The sequence below is a fragment of the Enhydra lutris genome, unplaced genomic scaffold, assembly GCF_002288905.1.
Source record: "Enhydra lutris kenyoni isolate GAN:26980312 unplaced genomic scaffold, ASM228890v2 scaffoldscaffold31, whole genome shotgun sequence".
Taxonomy (NCBI): Eukaryota; Metazoa; Chordata; class Mammalia; order Carnivora; family Mustelidae; genus Enhydra; species Enhydra lutris.
Window position 1 is genome coordinate 12,461,331 of NW_019154115.1, and position 15,194 is coordinate 12,476,524.

The 15,194-nt window shown below is 46.8% G+C and overlaps 1 protein-coding gene across 1 annotated transcript in view; it reads right to left on the reverse strand.

Moving 5' to 3' along the window:
• The window catches only part of LOC111153190 (myosin IE), a 195,201-nt gene that overhangs the window by 58,050 nt on the left and 121,957 nt on the right, over positions 1-15,194 (reverse strand). The window contains exons 7-11 of the mRNA XM_022512053.1: positions 12,695-12,826; positions 10,650-10,784; positions 9,110-9,242; positions 3,249-3,445; positions 113-193 (exon numbers count right to left, since the gene is read on the reverse strand). Of these exons, the coding sequence (XP_022367761.1) occupies positions 113-193; positions 3,249-3,445; positions 9,110-9,242; positions 10,650-10,784; positions 12,695-12,826 (678 nt within the window). The remainder of the gene's footprint in view (positions 1-112; positions 194-3,248; positions 3,446-9,109; positions 9,243-10,649; positions 10,785-12,694; positions 12,827-15,194) is intronic.

A 15,194-nucleotide genomic window follows, 5' to 3' on the forward strand; every position in this document is an offset into this window, starting at 1 on the left:
AAGCAAAAAGGAACTGTAGCGGGTTTCCCCCCCCATTACCTAGAATTCTTTCTTTCAAGCCAGATGAAAGGCATCCCCCTCCCACAGCCCCAGTTGTTTAGACTGGCCTTACCTGGAATATTTCAAAGCCATAGATGTCCAGAACGCCAATGTTGTATTCCTCATGGTCCTTCTCCATTGCTTTGTTGATGGACTAGGAGAAAGTAAGGAGGATGGCAATTAGCTCCTTTTATTTCCTATCAGAAAAGGGCATGCGTGGGGGACAGGGCAGCAAGACTGTACAAAGCAAATGCAACTGCCTGCTGGAAACAAAGGATGACAGGAAGAGAGGTGATTTGCAGCTTAAAAAAAAAAAAAAAAAAAAAAAAAGTCTTGCTGCAAGGTCAAGTACTCCGGAAAACCACCAGGATCTGAAAAAGCTACTATGGCTTCATGATGAAAGCCATGAACTTCTGGCAGTTTTTCTCAGGAAGTCTGGAGAATTGGAAGTAAATGTCATCTTGGATGACTTGACATAAAATCCACTTCATTATAAAGAACTGATAAGACAACATCCATAAATATTATTTCCACTGACCCCATTCAGTAGCCCTTTAATGGCCCCCTAACATCCCTGGGAGGGATATCGATGTCTGGGACCAGGAGCTTCGACAGAGGGTGGGCGGGCTATGGATAATGATACGAGTCATCATTATGAAAGTGAGGAGAATGTAAGTAGGCTCCGTGTATCTACCGTTCACCTGTGCCAGGCTTTGCTTAGCACTTTCCATGTATTTGTACAATCAACCCTCGCTACGATTTTGCCAACGAGAGTGACATTAGAATCCCTAAGGCTGCCCTTGGGCCAGGGGCAGGGTCTGGGGTTCCATGGAATGGCACAATGTCTACTCCACCTGTGTTCTGGATCACCGTGAGAAGGGACATGCAAGTCAACGGCTGGAATTAACAAGGGGTGGGGTGCAATTTCCACCAGGGGGCTTGGGAAGGTATTGGGGTAGGGAGGGACAGAGGAGAAAAGTTCCCAGAGGTGGTGAACACCTGGACGAAGGTGGAAGCACCAGAGGTGTTTTCTGGGCCTAGAAAATGGCGTGGCCTCTTCGGTGAGCTAATGCATCACGACACACAGCCCTCAGCCCGGTGCCCGGCGCATGCTCAGGGCCCAGTAAATGTCAGCTCTAATTACATAGGGCGTTCATCCGCTTTCACTACACACAAAATAAAGGGCAGGCAAAAAGAAAGGAAGGTAGAAAGCCCAGCACTGGGAGGCACGAGAGACATGGGTTCTGCTGTCAACTCTGCATCACTCTCTTGCTGAAGGGCGTCGGGCAAATCCACAAATGCCTAGGCTGACGATTCCCTTGTCAGTAAAATGAGGAGTCTGGACAAGTTAAAAGGATGACTCATGTTTAGTATGACCCTGACCTTCCACAGAGAGTACACAAAATCATTACCCTATTCTGCCCTGCCCTACTCAATCCTAACCACACCTAACCACACTTAAAGCCTTACAGATGTTGTTGCCAAGTTCAAGGAGATTTTTTTTTTAAAGATTTTATTTATTTATTTGACAGAGATCACAAGTAGGCAGAGAGGCAGGCAGAGAGAGAGGAAGGGAAGCAGGCTCCCTGCTGAGCAGAGAGCCCGACACGGGACTCGATCCCAGGACCCTGGGATCATGACCCGAGCTGAAGGCAGCGGCTGAACCCACTGAGCCACCCAGGCGCCCACAAGGAGATTTTTTGAAGCGAATGGCCATGCTGCTGGTCTTGCCTTAGAGTCCCCCTATGGTTCTTTCTAGCTTGAATATATAAAAGACAGAGCAGTAGGAGAGCTCGAACATGGCCAAATTACCTGGGTGTAATTCCTAGATTTATCACTTAATTGTAGTGTTACTTTGGCTAAGTTCCTTAGCCTCTCTGTGCCTAAGTTATCTGTAAGACGAGGATAATAATGCCTACATTGTGTGGTTGTGGGAAGAATCCTATAGCTTTTTTTTTTTTTTTCTAAAATACTTAGAATGGCATCTGGCACATAGTAAGGATGGTAGAAGTGTTTGCTATTTTCTTCTACCATTCAGAGGATATGATGATTAACACAGCCTATCGCTGGCAGCCCCATATTGCTGAAAGACTAATTTTCAGAATCTATGTGGTGCACATATATATACATATGTGTGTGTATGCATATATGCATACGTATATACAAGTATATAGGATTATGGAATTATAAAACACTCTATGGTAGTTTTAAAATATATCTAAAAAAAAAAACTTTGATACTTTTCCCTTCAAAAGGTAGAACTTAATTCTCCTCCCCTTAACTGTGGGCTCTACTGACTTACGTCTAATCAACAGAATATGGCAGAGTGTCAATGTTGGGGTCCAAGCTTACAAATTAAAAGCTTTCTGGCTTCTGGGGTGCCTGGGTGGCTCAGTGGGTTAAACCTCTGCCTTCGGCTCAGGTCATGATCCCAGGGTCCTAGGATCGAGCCCCACATCAGGCTCTCTGCTCAGTGGGCAGCCTGTTTCCCCCTCTCTCTCTGCCTGCTTATGATCTTTGTCAAATAAATAAATAAAATCTTAAGGAAAAAAAAAAAAAAGCTTTCTGGCTTCTTCCATGTTCTCTCTCTCAGATCACTCCCTCTGCGGGAAACCAACTGCCATGTTGTGAGGCTATTCAAACAGCCGGAAAGAAGGCTCACGTGCCAGGGATCTGAGGCGTTCTGCCAACAGCCCTAGGAGTGTGCCATCTTAGGACGAGACCTTTCAGGCCTAGTCAAGCCTTGACATGGCTGTAGCTCCAGTCAGCCTCTAGACTTTGGCCTCACCCTTAAGTCAGAGCCATCAAGCTAAGTCACTTGTAGAAACTATGACAGAATAAATGCTTATTGGTGAAGCCACTAAACTGGGGGTTAATCTGTAACATAGCAATATGTGATACAGTATTCTAAAGCTGAGGCTCAACGGTCAACCAAGTATCATGACCACAGGTCTCCCCTTTTTCTGTTCTGTCGTTCTGGCTTTACTGAATATTTTGTCATAAGAAGCTGTTACCATCTTAACATCTTGCTGGACAATTCTAGAAGCCAAGGTGGGATTCAACGATTCCAGGGTGAACAGATAAAAAGTAGAGGAGTAAGCTAATGGTTTTAAGGAACAGACTAAAACATGAAAACAAAGCTCTTAGTAGTTTTAATCTTTAAGAGCGGAGATGTGAAATGCCACCAACGTTCACTTGTGTTTACTTACATCTACCAAGAAATCAAAGACCCGGGCATGCAGAGCCTTGGCGAGGGCATCTCTGGTGTAACACGCTTGCTCCACGTTGAGGGTCACGTGGATGGACTCCGACTTGCCTCCCCACTTGCTATCCATCTGCCGGCTTGTGAGCTTTTCTTTCAACCTGTCCTGGTTTATCCCCAGAAGATATGCAGGAAAAGCCAAAACTATAGACAACAAAACGAAACATGATGGTCTTTCAGAATTTTAACAATTCATTTCACAAACATGTGGAGGCATTTTTGTGTGTGCGCATGTGCACCTACAAGACACCATCACTGGCCCCCCAAAAACTTTCACTCTACCCAAGACTGCTTATCAGCAGTCCTGCACACACCCATCCACTTTGTTTTTCTCAATTGTTCTATTACATGAGTCAATTCCTCTGACGGCTGAGACTTCCAATAATACAAATCAGTGATCCAAGAAGGATGGTGAACCAATCCCCCTGTGAGATCACAGCTACATGCCTAAAATGGACATCTTTCCAAGTTTGCAGGAGGGCAGCCTGGAAGGAACTAAATCAAGAGACATTTCTTTGGCTCCCAAAATTGTTTTCTTCCTTTCTGGTATGGTGTTTTCACAGCATCATTCCCAAAGATGTTGAAGCACCTGGTATCATGGGAGTAATAATTCAATATCATAATAATTACCTATTTCTTGAGGGCTTACCACGCATAGAGTTACTAAAGAGGACAGAACACATAATGTTAAGAAACCTTGAAGACAGTTTATATGAGGCATGGATAGTTTGCCAAATTAAGAAGCCTACGAAGAGCTGAATATGTGATACAGAGAGATAATAAAGTCCTGGAGGCTTTTAGAACAAGAAGCTATTATGACTTGCTGGGGTCATCGAGGAAGATGTGGGATTCCAGTGGAGCCTGAAAGGAGGAACAGGATTTGTACAGATGCAGAGGAAAAGAGGGGAGAGCAGAGGGATGGGCACAGGGGTGAAGGCAGCAGGGAAGGAGACACGGTCAAGGTGCAGCAAGTGCACCAGCATTGGCCATAGCTGGAAAGGTAGGCGGTCACAAGGTTAGGGGGACCTCTGACAGCAGAGGTCCTTTGGGCTGGAGTCAAACTCTGGGTCAGGAGGTGTAATTTACAAGATGTCTCTGGGAGAGGCAGATGGAGTGAAATGGAAGGCATTGGTGCAGCGCATGTCACAGCACACCCATCCCACCCTGAGGACAAGTAGTAACACAGACTTGGTCTTCGAAGAGAAGAGCTGAAAGACGGCTCAGTACTTGTTGCAAGCCATGCGAGTTGCCAAGAGGAGGGCCAGGGATTTAATGGGTTTTCTTAATTCCTGCTCGAAACACTCCAATGTGAATAAGTGACACCATTCTGGATCATGAGAGAATGCTCAGGCTTTTTTTGTAGTATGAATGAAAGATTTTCACGCACACAAATCCCAACTCCAAACTTGGATAGGAGTCTTCTTTTTCCACATAAAACTGTATCAAAAGTTTCTGATAAAAGGATTTTGTTAAAGACTTTATGCTAATGCTCAAAAATCACAAGCCTCCCAATAAAGGATAATCTGAATTTCACAGATGGTGTTAGAACGAACGGGCTGACATTTCTCAGTAGATACCTTCCAGCGAGATTAAGTCAGCGAAGGCATTCTGAAGACGTGTAATGCCAGAACAAGGTATTTATTATCTATGCTAGTATTCTACAGAAATGCTCAGACTCGTAGAAGGGCTTCCTTTTACAAAGGGCACCGGAACAAAATCCAGGGTATTCATTTGCCGACGGTCAATTCCCTTGGTTTGTTTCATCTTAACACATAGGTTTAGGAATCTGAATGTGTCTTCTGCTAAACTGAAACTTAAGCTTTGCACAGGGCAAGGACGTATGACGCCCGTAAGCCAGGCTAGACACATGCGTGGTTGTTGGGAAAATCAAGAGACATTTCCCAAAGTGTCTGACATAGGAGAGCCTTTATGAAGGGGAAGCCACCACCATTAGGCAGTTAGATCCATTTCGCATTTGATACAGTGGATATTATTACTACTGGTTTATAGTAAATTCACTATTCACGCACTGAATACTTTGATACAATGAATAATTAGCCTCCATTTGTCTGCTTGTAAAATATGCACTTCTCCCAAGCCCCTGGTCACACTAAAATAGGGACACAGTTAAAATATGGTAAAAATGGGGCGCCTGGGTGGCTCAGTGGGTTAAGGCCTCTGCCTTCGGCTCAGGTCATGATCCCAGTGTCCTGGGATTGAGCCCCGCATCAGGCTCTCTGCTCTGCAGAGAGCCTGCTTCCTCCTCTCTCTGCCTGCCTCCCTGCCTGCTTGTGATCTCCCTCTCTGTCTAATAAATAAATAAAATCTTTAAAAAAAAATATGGTAAAAATGTTTACACCATTGTCTTTATGACCACAACTAAAGAAATGCCACACAAAGGGCTAAGTCCTTGGGTCCTTATCTAAGACCAAAAAAAACCACTCTATCTTCCAAGTCCCCCATGGCTTCCGTAGAAGAAGGCAGGAGTGAAGGACCACAGGCACTTGAAATACAAGGCATGGAATGTGGCCAAGAGTCAGAGCCACAGACTCAAGAAGACCCCTAACAAGTTTAGAGAAGAAATCTGGTACTCGCTTGGGGGGGAAAAAAATCGATGCCATGTTTTTCAAGTACAAGCTTTTATGGCCCTGTATTTTCTTCAGCAGCTGCCCTGGTGCTAAAATTACAGGGCTGTTCATACTGACATCCTTCAGGCTGTGAATTTCCATGAGGGCGTGTGCAGGTGTGGCTGGAGAAGGACGTCAGTCAGTACAGAAGCTCGGAGGTTGCAGGGAGGCGGGGAGGGAGGGAGGCTGGGGAGGGAGGAGGCATTAGTTTCAAAATGCTGCTGTAACTCTGATACTGTTAATCAGAGTTACACAGAACATAAAGGAACCTGCTAGAAAGTAACGTTTCAACGCATTTTGAAAAGAATAGTTGGGGCTCCTGGGTGGCTCAGTGGGTTAAAGCCTCTGCCTTCGGCTCAGGTCATGATCTCAGGGTCCTGGGATCGAGCCCCGCATCGGGCTCTCTGCTCAGCGGGGAGCCTGCTTCCTCCTCTCTCTCTGACTACCTCTCTGCCTACTTGTGATCTCTGTCTGTCAAATAAATAAATAAAATCTTAAAAAGAAAAAGAAAAGGAGAATAGATTTCTGTTACTGCACTGAGGTGTAAAGCAAAGCTGGATTAATTTTTCCGCGTGCATCTGAAGTACAGAGGAGATAAACTAAAAAGACGTAGCAAAGACAAAGTGCTGTTGGACAAATGTAAAAGAAATGGCAAGGTAAATGTGGGCTGTCCTCGGTGTTGAGGTTCCGTACTCTCTAACCCAACGGCCACAAGGCAAAAAAAGATGGGCATCGTCACTCATGCTTCCCATTACTATTTATGTATTTTTTTTCCCCCTTCAACAACAACGCCTTGGGAGCAAGACTTGATTCCAAAAGTATGTCATCTTACTGTAGGGACTCGGGCAGAGACACATGTGCCTAAGTGAAGGTCTGTTTGACTGCTCAGCCGCATACAGGTCTGACTCAGGCAATCCTACAGCTCTACTAGTCTGGGGTTGGGTCAGTAACAAAATCTGTTGTCACTGAGGGCTGTTTTGCTTTACTAGGTCAGCTGTGATGGCAATCTTACCATCCTTTCTAGGATAGCTACAGAAAGTCTGCTTTCTTCTGTTATAAAAACATGGGTGAACACTTCCCTCTTACTCCACAGGATGTGCCTGGGGTGCTCAGTGGGTTAAGTGTCTGCCTTTGGCTCAAGTCATGATCTCAGGGTCCTGGGATCAAGCCCCGCATCAGGCTCCCTGCTCCGTGGGAAGCCTGCTTCTCCCTCTGCCTGCCACTCTCCCTGCTTGTGCTCTGTCAGATAAATCAATAAAATATTCAAAAAATAAAAAAATAAAAATAAATGTATTCCACGGGATATACTCAAACATGAGAAAAGAGGAAACAAACCAGGTTATTCATTTCAGCGCATTCATTCAGTGTTGTAATCGCAGAGGTTCTGCCCTGATATCATCCTTCAGTAGATGACTGGTTCAGTACAAGTACACAGAGCCAAGTAATGGAACACTGTAGCTAAAAAGAGACGATGCTCTTAATGACTAGAATAACCTTCAAGATATAATGTGAAGTGAAAAAGCAACTGTAGAACATGACGTGTTGTGCCCCATTAAGGCACAAAAGGGAGAAAAAAAATGGATGAACATCATGGCTCGGGAAACACATATCCCCTGAAAGGAATACAGGAGCGTGGCAACTCTGGTGCCCTCTGGGGAAGGGAACAAGGTGACGGGCGAAGGGGTAGATGGGACACTTGGCTAAGGGAATGACTCACGGTAAGGTACGCCAAAGGAGCAGGAAAGAAATTCTCAGAGCGAGGGCCCAGTTCTTTGCTAGATCTCTTTGGTCTCAAGCACAGCCTCTCCTGATCTCTCCCACTCCAGCGCCTCCAATCCGGGCACTGCAAGGCAGTTGCCAACACTGGGCCTTACCCAGTTGGCTGAGGAGACTACTTCCTCCCGACATCAATGTGCAATGAACCACTTCTTGGCTCAAGCATACGGGGGAAGGCTTGCTGTGTCAGGGTTGTTTTGTTCTCCAGCAAAAAGAGGCAATAAAAGATTGTACTATCCAAGAAGGCAAGAGAAATTCATCGTGCTTCTACAGCAACCACCAAGAAACCCACACGGTCAATGTTGAAAAGACAAGTGTTAATGACCCTCCTGGATACCTATGTGCATTCGTTAAATGGGAAGGAAAATGTATGTTCAATCTAACAAAGTAGTGATTATTATTAGGTCCTGTTTCTAGACTTTATGCAGACCATGTGTATTTATTGCCCACCCCCCCCACTTCCCTGGTTAACATAATTCATCTTTATCAGAGACACATCAGAAGTTAGCAGAACTTCCCTTTTTTATCACAAAAGAAAACAAAAATATTTTAAAAAGAGCCTTATTTGGAATGGTAATAGCCTCCCTGCATTGTCAGCAATGAGTGGGATACTATTTATTACTAAGCATCTAAATTTATCATCCTGGAAGAATGCTGAGAAAGGAAGAAACATCTTCCTGGGTGGTTAAAGGCTGTGTGAGTTGAGAGCAGCCTGGAAAGCCATCTGAGGCCTCAGAGGCTAAAGTTGCCCACCACTCTGGCCATGGCGGCTGGCAGCACACAACCCATCACGGGTCTGCAGGAAGGACCGATGCCTTCCCAAAGAGCACACATGATCATTCAGTCTTCAGCCTTGCACTATAGCAGAGGGGACCATGAAAGGCGATCACCAGCAATGTCAACAGGATAGCCAGTGCCCATTTGTTTGTTTCCAGAATCCAGTCTAAACCAGCTCCCAGACAAGCTCCAACTGGGAGCTTCCCATCCTGTCATAAACCCGACCAGCTGCTCTTCAGAACCTCGAGGTGAATGCAGACCCCACAGGTCAGGTACAGAGATTTCTCTTAGGAGACAAATCCTAGGAATTCTTTAGCTATTACTCTCCTCTCATTAAGGCATCACTGTATTTTTAAACCAAGGTGTGAAATTGGGCCAGACCCCCCAAGGCGGGCGGTACGTTGAAACAAACATCTCATGAACGGCCTCCTGGTGTGGGATGTGGTGAGGAGGGCAGGTGCACAGGAGAGGCCAGACTCTCTGAAGGCCATCTGCTCTGCCCCGAAAGGACACGAGACTTCCCCACATCCCCGGCTGAGACCCCAGCAAAGGACATTGGCCGGTTACCTCGGCCGGAGCTAACCGATCCTTCACCCGCCTTCACCCGCCGTGAGCCGGAGCTACTCACACTCCTCGCTCTCCACCGCCGCGTAATTGCCAACTTCCTTGAAGCTGATGTTCCCCAGGTGGAGGACGCCCGCCACGATCTGCAGCACCAGCGTCTGCTCCTCCGCGAAGATCCCGATCACGTTCATCGCGTGCTGGGAGAGGAGAGAGAAATCATGCAGGTGGGTTGGCCGTCAGCTTGCTAAGCACGTAATGAAGAAGCCGAAGCTTGGATGGACTTGTGCGGTCACACTGGGGCTTAGCTGTCAGGGGCAGCCGGGAGGCCCCGTAGGACACGATCACTGCCCTGCGCACGCTCATCCCTTTTTCTCAAGTGTCAGAGGCACGCTGGGAAGGCAGTTCTGTCTTCGGATCCAGCCTGCGATCCCCCAGCAGGAGATCCCTAGGAGCAAAGATATGCAGAGGGAGCAGCAGCTGTACCCACAGTCAGCACCCTGTCCTTGTGCCCCTTGTGTCCTCACTGCCACGCCCCTCCCGGCAAGAGCACGGATGCCCCCTTTCCAGTTACTCCAGGGAGACTCTGGAGATCTTCTGCCTCATCAGGAGGGTGGGGAATAGATTGTATTTGTGAAAGGATCTTGATCAAAAGTCTCCAGCAAATGAAATAAAAGTGTAACAGAAAAGTCTTGTTTCTGAGGTCTGTTAACTTCAGTAAAAACAGCTGAAATGCCAATACTTATTTATCTGAATGCTATAGAGCACCACACGCTAGGACCAATGCAGGTCCCCCATTTCCATTTCTTCTCCCCACTCCTTTGAGGCCATGTGGCCCCATGGTGGCCCCATTCCTGCACCCAGGATGCAGTCTGCCTGAGCAGCCTGCCCTCCTCCCACAAGCAGGAGGTCAGCTCCCCTCAAAATGCACCCCCACTTGCCCTGTCAGGGTCCCTGCCTCATACATGGGCATGGGCTGAGGACAGGCCTAGCAGGAAGCTGACCCAAAAGGCAGAGGAGGTGTAGAGTTCTTTGAGGCTAAATGGGTGAACAGCCCAGCCCCAGAAATTTCTAGACTGACTTACTGATTTGTTTCTCTGAAGATGTGACCCTTCAATAACGTACCGGGGTTGACCCTTGGTACCATAACATACACACCGCCTGAAGGGCATGGAGGCGAGGGCTGCCCTCTGCCCATTCAGTGTGGGGGGTGAAGGGAACGCACTTGGAGGTGCTGAAGACCAGGAGGGCGGTCTTCGCGTCATCTTTCTGAGACAACAGCTCAGCAACAGCCTAAGCTCTAGATAAACCAGGATGATAAATATATTATCTACAACAGTGTTCACCTGGTAACCAGAGTGCCTGGGGGATGGGGGTGGGAGGGATGAGGAATTCACTCCTTTACCCATTTCAGCTTGTTCGGTGGTGCTCGGGCAGCTGGGCATGTGGCTGTTGAAGGGCGCTCACCCACGGGTTTAAGGAAACGGGGTGCTTGCAGCAGAATGTGGGAGAAATGTCCCACTGCTCTTTGCTCTTAACTCTCCTGGCCCCTTCTACTGCAGGCGACACGCAGAGCCCCTCCTGCCTGGCCCGGAGCCCGCACTTACCAGCGTTTCCTGAAACTCCCGCCTGTCATCAATGTCGTCCACCTTGTAGGACCCAGAGAGGCTCAGGTAGTAGTAATAGTCCATGCTGGTGATGCCCAGGCTGTGCTTCTGCTCTGCAGAGGCGCCCTCGATGAGCTGGACGAAAGGGAGCGGGGTGTGTGCGGTGTGCCCGCAAAGCCCAGGCCCCACTCCCGGGCCCAGGCGATGAGCACGTTCTGACCCTGCCTTCTGCAGTAATGGGTGGTCCTGGTCTCCAAACTATGGGCCTCAGGATAGCTGCTTGGCCTGGGGAAGCCATGGATCATCTCTGCAAATTCGAGTTCTGAACTCTGGTAAGACCTACAGGAGCTGAGAATTTGCCCCTCGTCCAGTGAGGAGGACGTATGGGTGGATGCAGGGCTGTATGGGTGAGAGCCCTCAGAAGAGTGGAAAACAAGCCAGATCATAACCACTTCGTTCCTGCTCAATTTGCTGATGGCTTTTATGAAGTGCAGCTGCCCCACGCACTTCTCCCCATGGATGCCTGGGAACGGCAGCCCCAGGTCCCGCTCTCTGGCATTCTGAAACCTCCCACCCGATGGACTGTCCCGTGGCTTTCTGTTCCCGCTCTGATGTTTGCCTTAGGTCTGAGCAAGACCCTCTTAAAGGGCTCCCCACTGGTGTGCTAGAAAAATACACATCAACTCGTGGGGAGAAAAATGGATTGTAGTGTTTGCTGATTCTTACGGTGTAAATACTCCTACCACGACTGATTTCAGACTACCTAGAAAACAGCACTGAAGGACGAAGTGGGAAGGGACGCACACAGCCCGTGCGAGGGGGCTCCAGCAACACCCTGCTTCACCCTGGAGGGATTTAGGGAGAGAAAGGGCGTAGCCATACTTCTCCACCTCCGTCAAGTTCCTAATGTCATCTCAGCTCCATTACAGAGAAGTTCTAGGTCACCCATGACATCAGGGTCTCTGAGCTGTCTTCCACCTCCTCAAAATATCTTCGTGCCACCCCTTCCTATTTTCCCCCTTCTGTGTGTCATCCCCACCCACATCATGCAGCCCCTCATTTGCATCTTCAACCCCCACCCGCTTCTCAACCCTCTTCAGCCTGCGGACACATGCTGCTCTTGGCCGTAAGCTTTCCCTTGACTCTGAACTTCTCCAAGCCGCAGAATAAACTTCCTCAGCATGCGCTAGCCACCTGCCAGAATGATCTGCCATCCTCTGAGATAGCTATGTAATTGAAAAGGCTGGGTGTGAGCTCCCCACACCGCTTTAACTTCCTTCTAATCCAATGATCTTCAACAAAGTAAAACTGAGACAAAAAACAGCTGCACGCCTTCACACAAAGTCTGATGTGGATCCCTGATAGATGAAAGAAATGCTAATATGTAAACTCATGCATAAAGACGTTGTTTTGGTATTATTATATTTCTTAAGTACTCAAAAACATTTTAAAAAGTAGGCGAACGCAAGGCTACCTGAAGCCTTGGGACACAATCAAAGAGCAGCCCGCACACAGCTCTAGCCTGTTGGTGGCTTCTGGACATCCAGGTCAGGGCTTCCTGACCCGGGCTTAAAGATCCTTAGCCCATCCCTAGTCTTTTCTCTGACAGCTCCCCTTTGGGAGACTTCTGCCCTTGCCAACCGGGCTTTGTTCGGGCCACTGGACTTGCCAGGGCACTCTCCCCACCTCATTCCCCTGTGCGCCCTCCATACCTCTCCTGACCCTCCCAGCCACACGTCCCCACGTGGACTTCTGCGGGGCTAAGAATTAAGCACTCCTACTTTTGTTCTGAAGTTATATTAACACTTTCTTGATTATTTAACTTTTGGGAAATTCTTATCTTCTCTCCCCAAGAACTTACTCTCCTTGCAGGTAGGGACATCCTCAAAGTTTTTTGCACACTGACTTATACATACTATAGGAATAAATACTCTTGGCTTGGCAGACTAGATTGTCTAAACCTGAGAGCTGAGAGGCGAAAAAATTATTTTTTTAATGTGGATAAGGAATAAGGAAATAAGAAAGAAAAAAACATAAAGGAAAACCTGGTAAAATATGTGAAAGCTCCGTTCTCCGGGGTTCCTCATCACCACCCTGGATTTTTCCAGAAGGAAGTTGGAGATCTTTCCACCATCTGGTTCCCCACCTGGACTGAACTGGATTTCAAAGTATTTTCCCTGCAAGAAAGTTAGGGGTTTCCTTCAATGGTTGGTGAACAGAAACACGATGTTCCAGACAGGCTTTGAACATAGCATATAATTCAAGGAAATTCATTAATGAAAGATACATTCTGAATTATTCCCAGCTCTGATCAAGACTTCCTCACTTCTTCCTATCAGACAATAACCAGGGCTTTTGTCCAGTCACACGATTCTGTATTGAGAGAGAGAGAATCTATCCTTCCAGCCCGACTAAATAAGGAAATGCTGTATTCCTTGCCCATTTCCCCATACTGTGGGTGCTTGCCTGCTCAGCCGGAACCTGTAAAGAATGGGATAGAAAATCTCAAGGTTGCCTTGATCCAACAGGAGTGAACCCTATCAGTCTCTTTCAGGGAGAGCAAATTTTCCCACTGCCAGATGAATTTCCATGGCTTTGAGCAAAAAAGCATGCCGTTTACCTTGGGATCATCTAGCGTTCTTATAGAAAGTAAAAACACTTGATTTTAAACAATGTTCTTTCCAGCTAGTTGGGTATACAGATTTTTGTTGCTGTTGTTGCTAATCATTTTCTTTTAAATTACTGCTCATAAAGAACAAAGGAGAATAAAGCCCTGGGATTTAGCTGGAAAGGTGTCCAGGTTGTTAAGGAAATGACATTCTTTTTCTCGCTGGAATCTGGTTGCTCTCCCATCCTTGGAAAGGGCCAGGAGCGTAAGTGTAGATGAAGGAAAAGATGAGATGTGGGTGTTAGGGAGCAGTATGGCCTGGGGTCGAACTGGCGAGCATGCCCGGCCTAGCTGCATTTCACATTTTTTAAAAATTTTAATATTTTAAAACATTAAATATTTTTTTAAATGTGTACACTGATGAAATCCTCCCATTTCAGGGCTGCCTCCTGCCCGGCAGCAAGTCTGGGACTGGAACCATAAACTCATTAAGGACAAGAAAAGCACATTTCAGGTTTTTCCTGCTGCCTACAGTATCCATCATCTCCCGGGTTCCTGCTAAGTCAACTGCATATTCCCGGTATCAGAAAGGCTACAAAGAAGGCCACCCTCTAACTGTCTGTGCATCTTATTCTGATGACTCCTCCCCACTTCCTCCAAATAAATCCCAAAACAAACACCAGAAGCACCAGATGGAGAGAAGAACCACTAACGACTGCTATCCCAAATCAGTGCTTCCTGAGAAGCGACGGCTGCACGAGATTCCCCATGCCTCCGGTTAGGATGACTATTCCTTCACCATCTTTTCCTTTTGGCACATTTTGGAGGGAATAGATCAGTGTCTGTCCATAATGTACCCTCTAACCATTCCCCACCGATGTAGGGGTGGGAATGAAACCAAACAGGACATCAAATCCAGGAAGGGCAGATGCAGGAAATGGCAAACTCTCAAGCACTTCCAGAAGTGGTTGGAAACTTTGGTTGCCCTGTTGCACAGGCCTGGGACGCATCCCCCTCCTTTTAAAAAAAAAAAAAAATTTATTTATTTGAGAGACAGAGAAAGCAGGAGCAGAGAGAGCAGCAGAGGGAGAGGGAGAAGCAGGCTTCCCGTTGAGCAGGGAGCCGGATACGGGGCTCGATCCCAGGACCCTGGGATCATGACCTGAGCTGGACGCAGATGCTTAAGTGACTGAGCCACCCAGGTGCCCCAGAGAAGTAAATCCATCTCTAGGGACTGGTACCCAAACCTGAGCAGTTTTAAAGAGCCTGAGTGATTTTTATATGTGGCTAAGGTGGAGAACCGCTGTTCCAATAAATAGAAATGCTAATAGACAGTTCAAGTTTATTATAGAAGAGTTAAAACCCCTAATAGGAGACCAAAAGTTTAGTTCTGTTGTAGAGCACCCTGGGGGAAAAGAGAAACTTGTGTAAAAAAAGGATGTTTCGGGGCACCTCGGGTTGTGATCCTGAGGTCCTGGGGTCGGGCCCTGCATCAGGCTCTCTGTTTGGCGGGGAGCCTGCTTCCTCCTCTCTCTCTGCCTGCCTCTCTACCTACTTGTGATCTCTCTCTGTCAAATAAATAAATAAAATCTTAAAAAAAAATAAAAACAAGGGATTTTTCATTTTCATAATTAAATGGAAAGAAACATTGATTCTTGATAATGTTTTATTTCTCAAGCTAGGTACTGAGTGCACTGGTGTTCACTGTATTATTTTTAAATATTTTTTGAAATATTTCGCCATGTATTTCTTAAAACTGGAGAAGATTTGTTTAAGTGGAGCTATGTGAGTTTTTATGATTCATACAGCATGTCCATTTTTGAAGAGATTTTATTTTATTTAATTTTTAAAAAAGATTTTATTTATTTGACAGAAAGAAGGAGAGAGCACGAGCAAGGGGAGTGGCAGGCAAAGAGAGAGAGAGGAGAAGCAGGCTC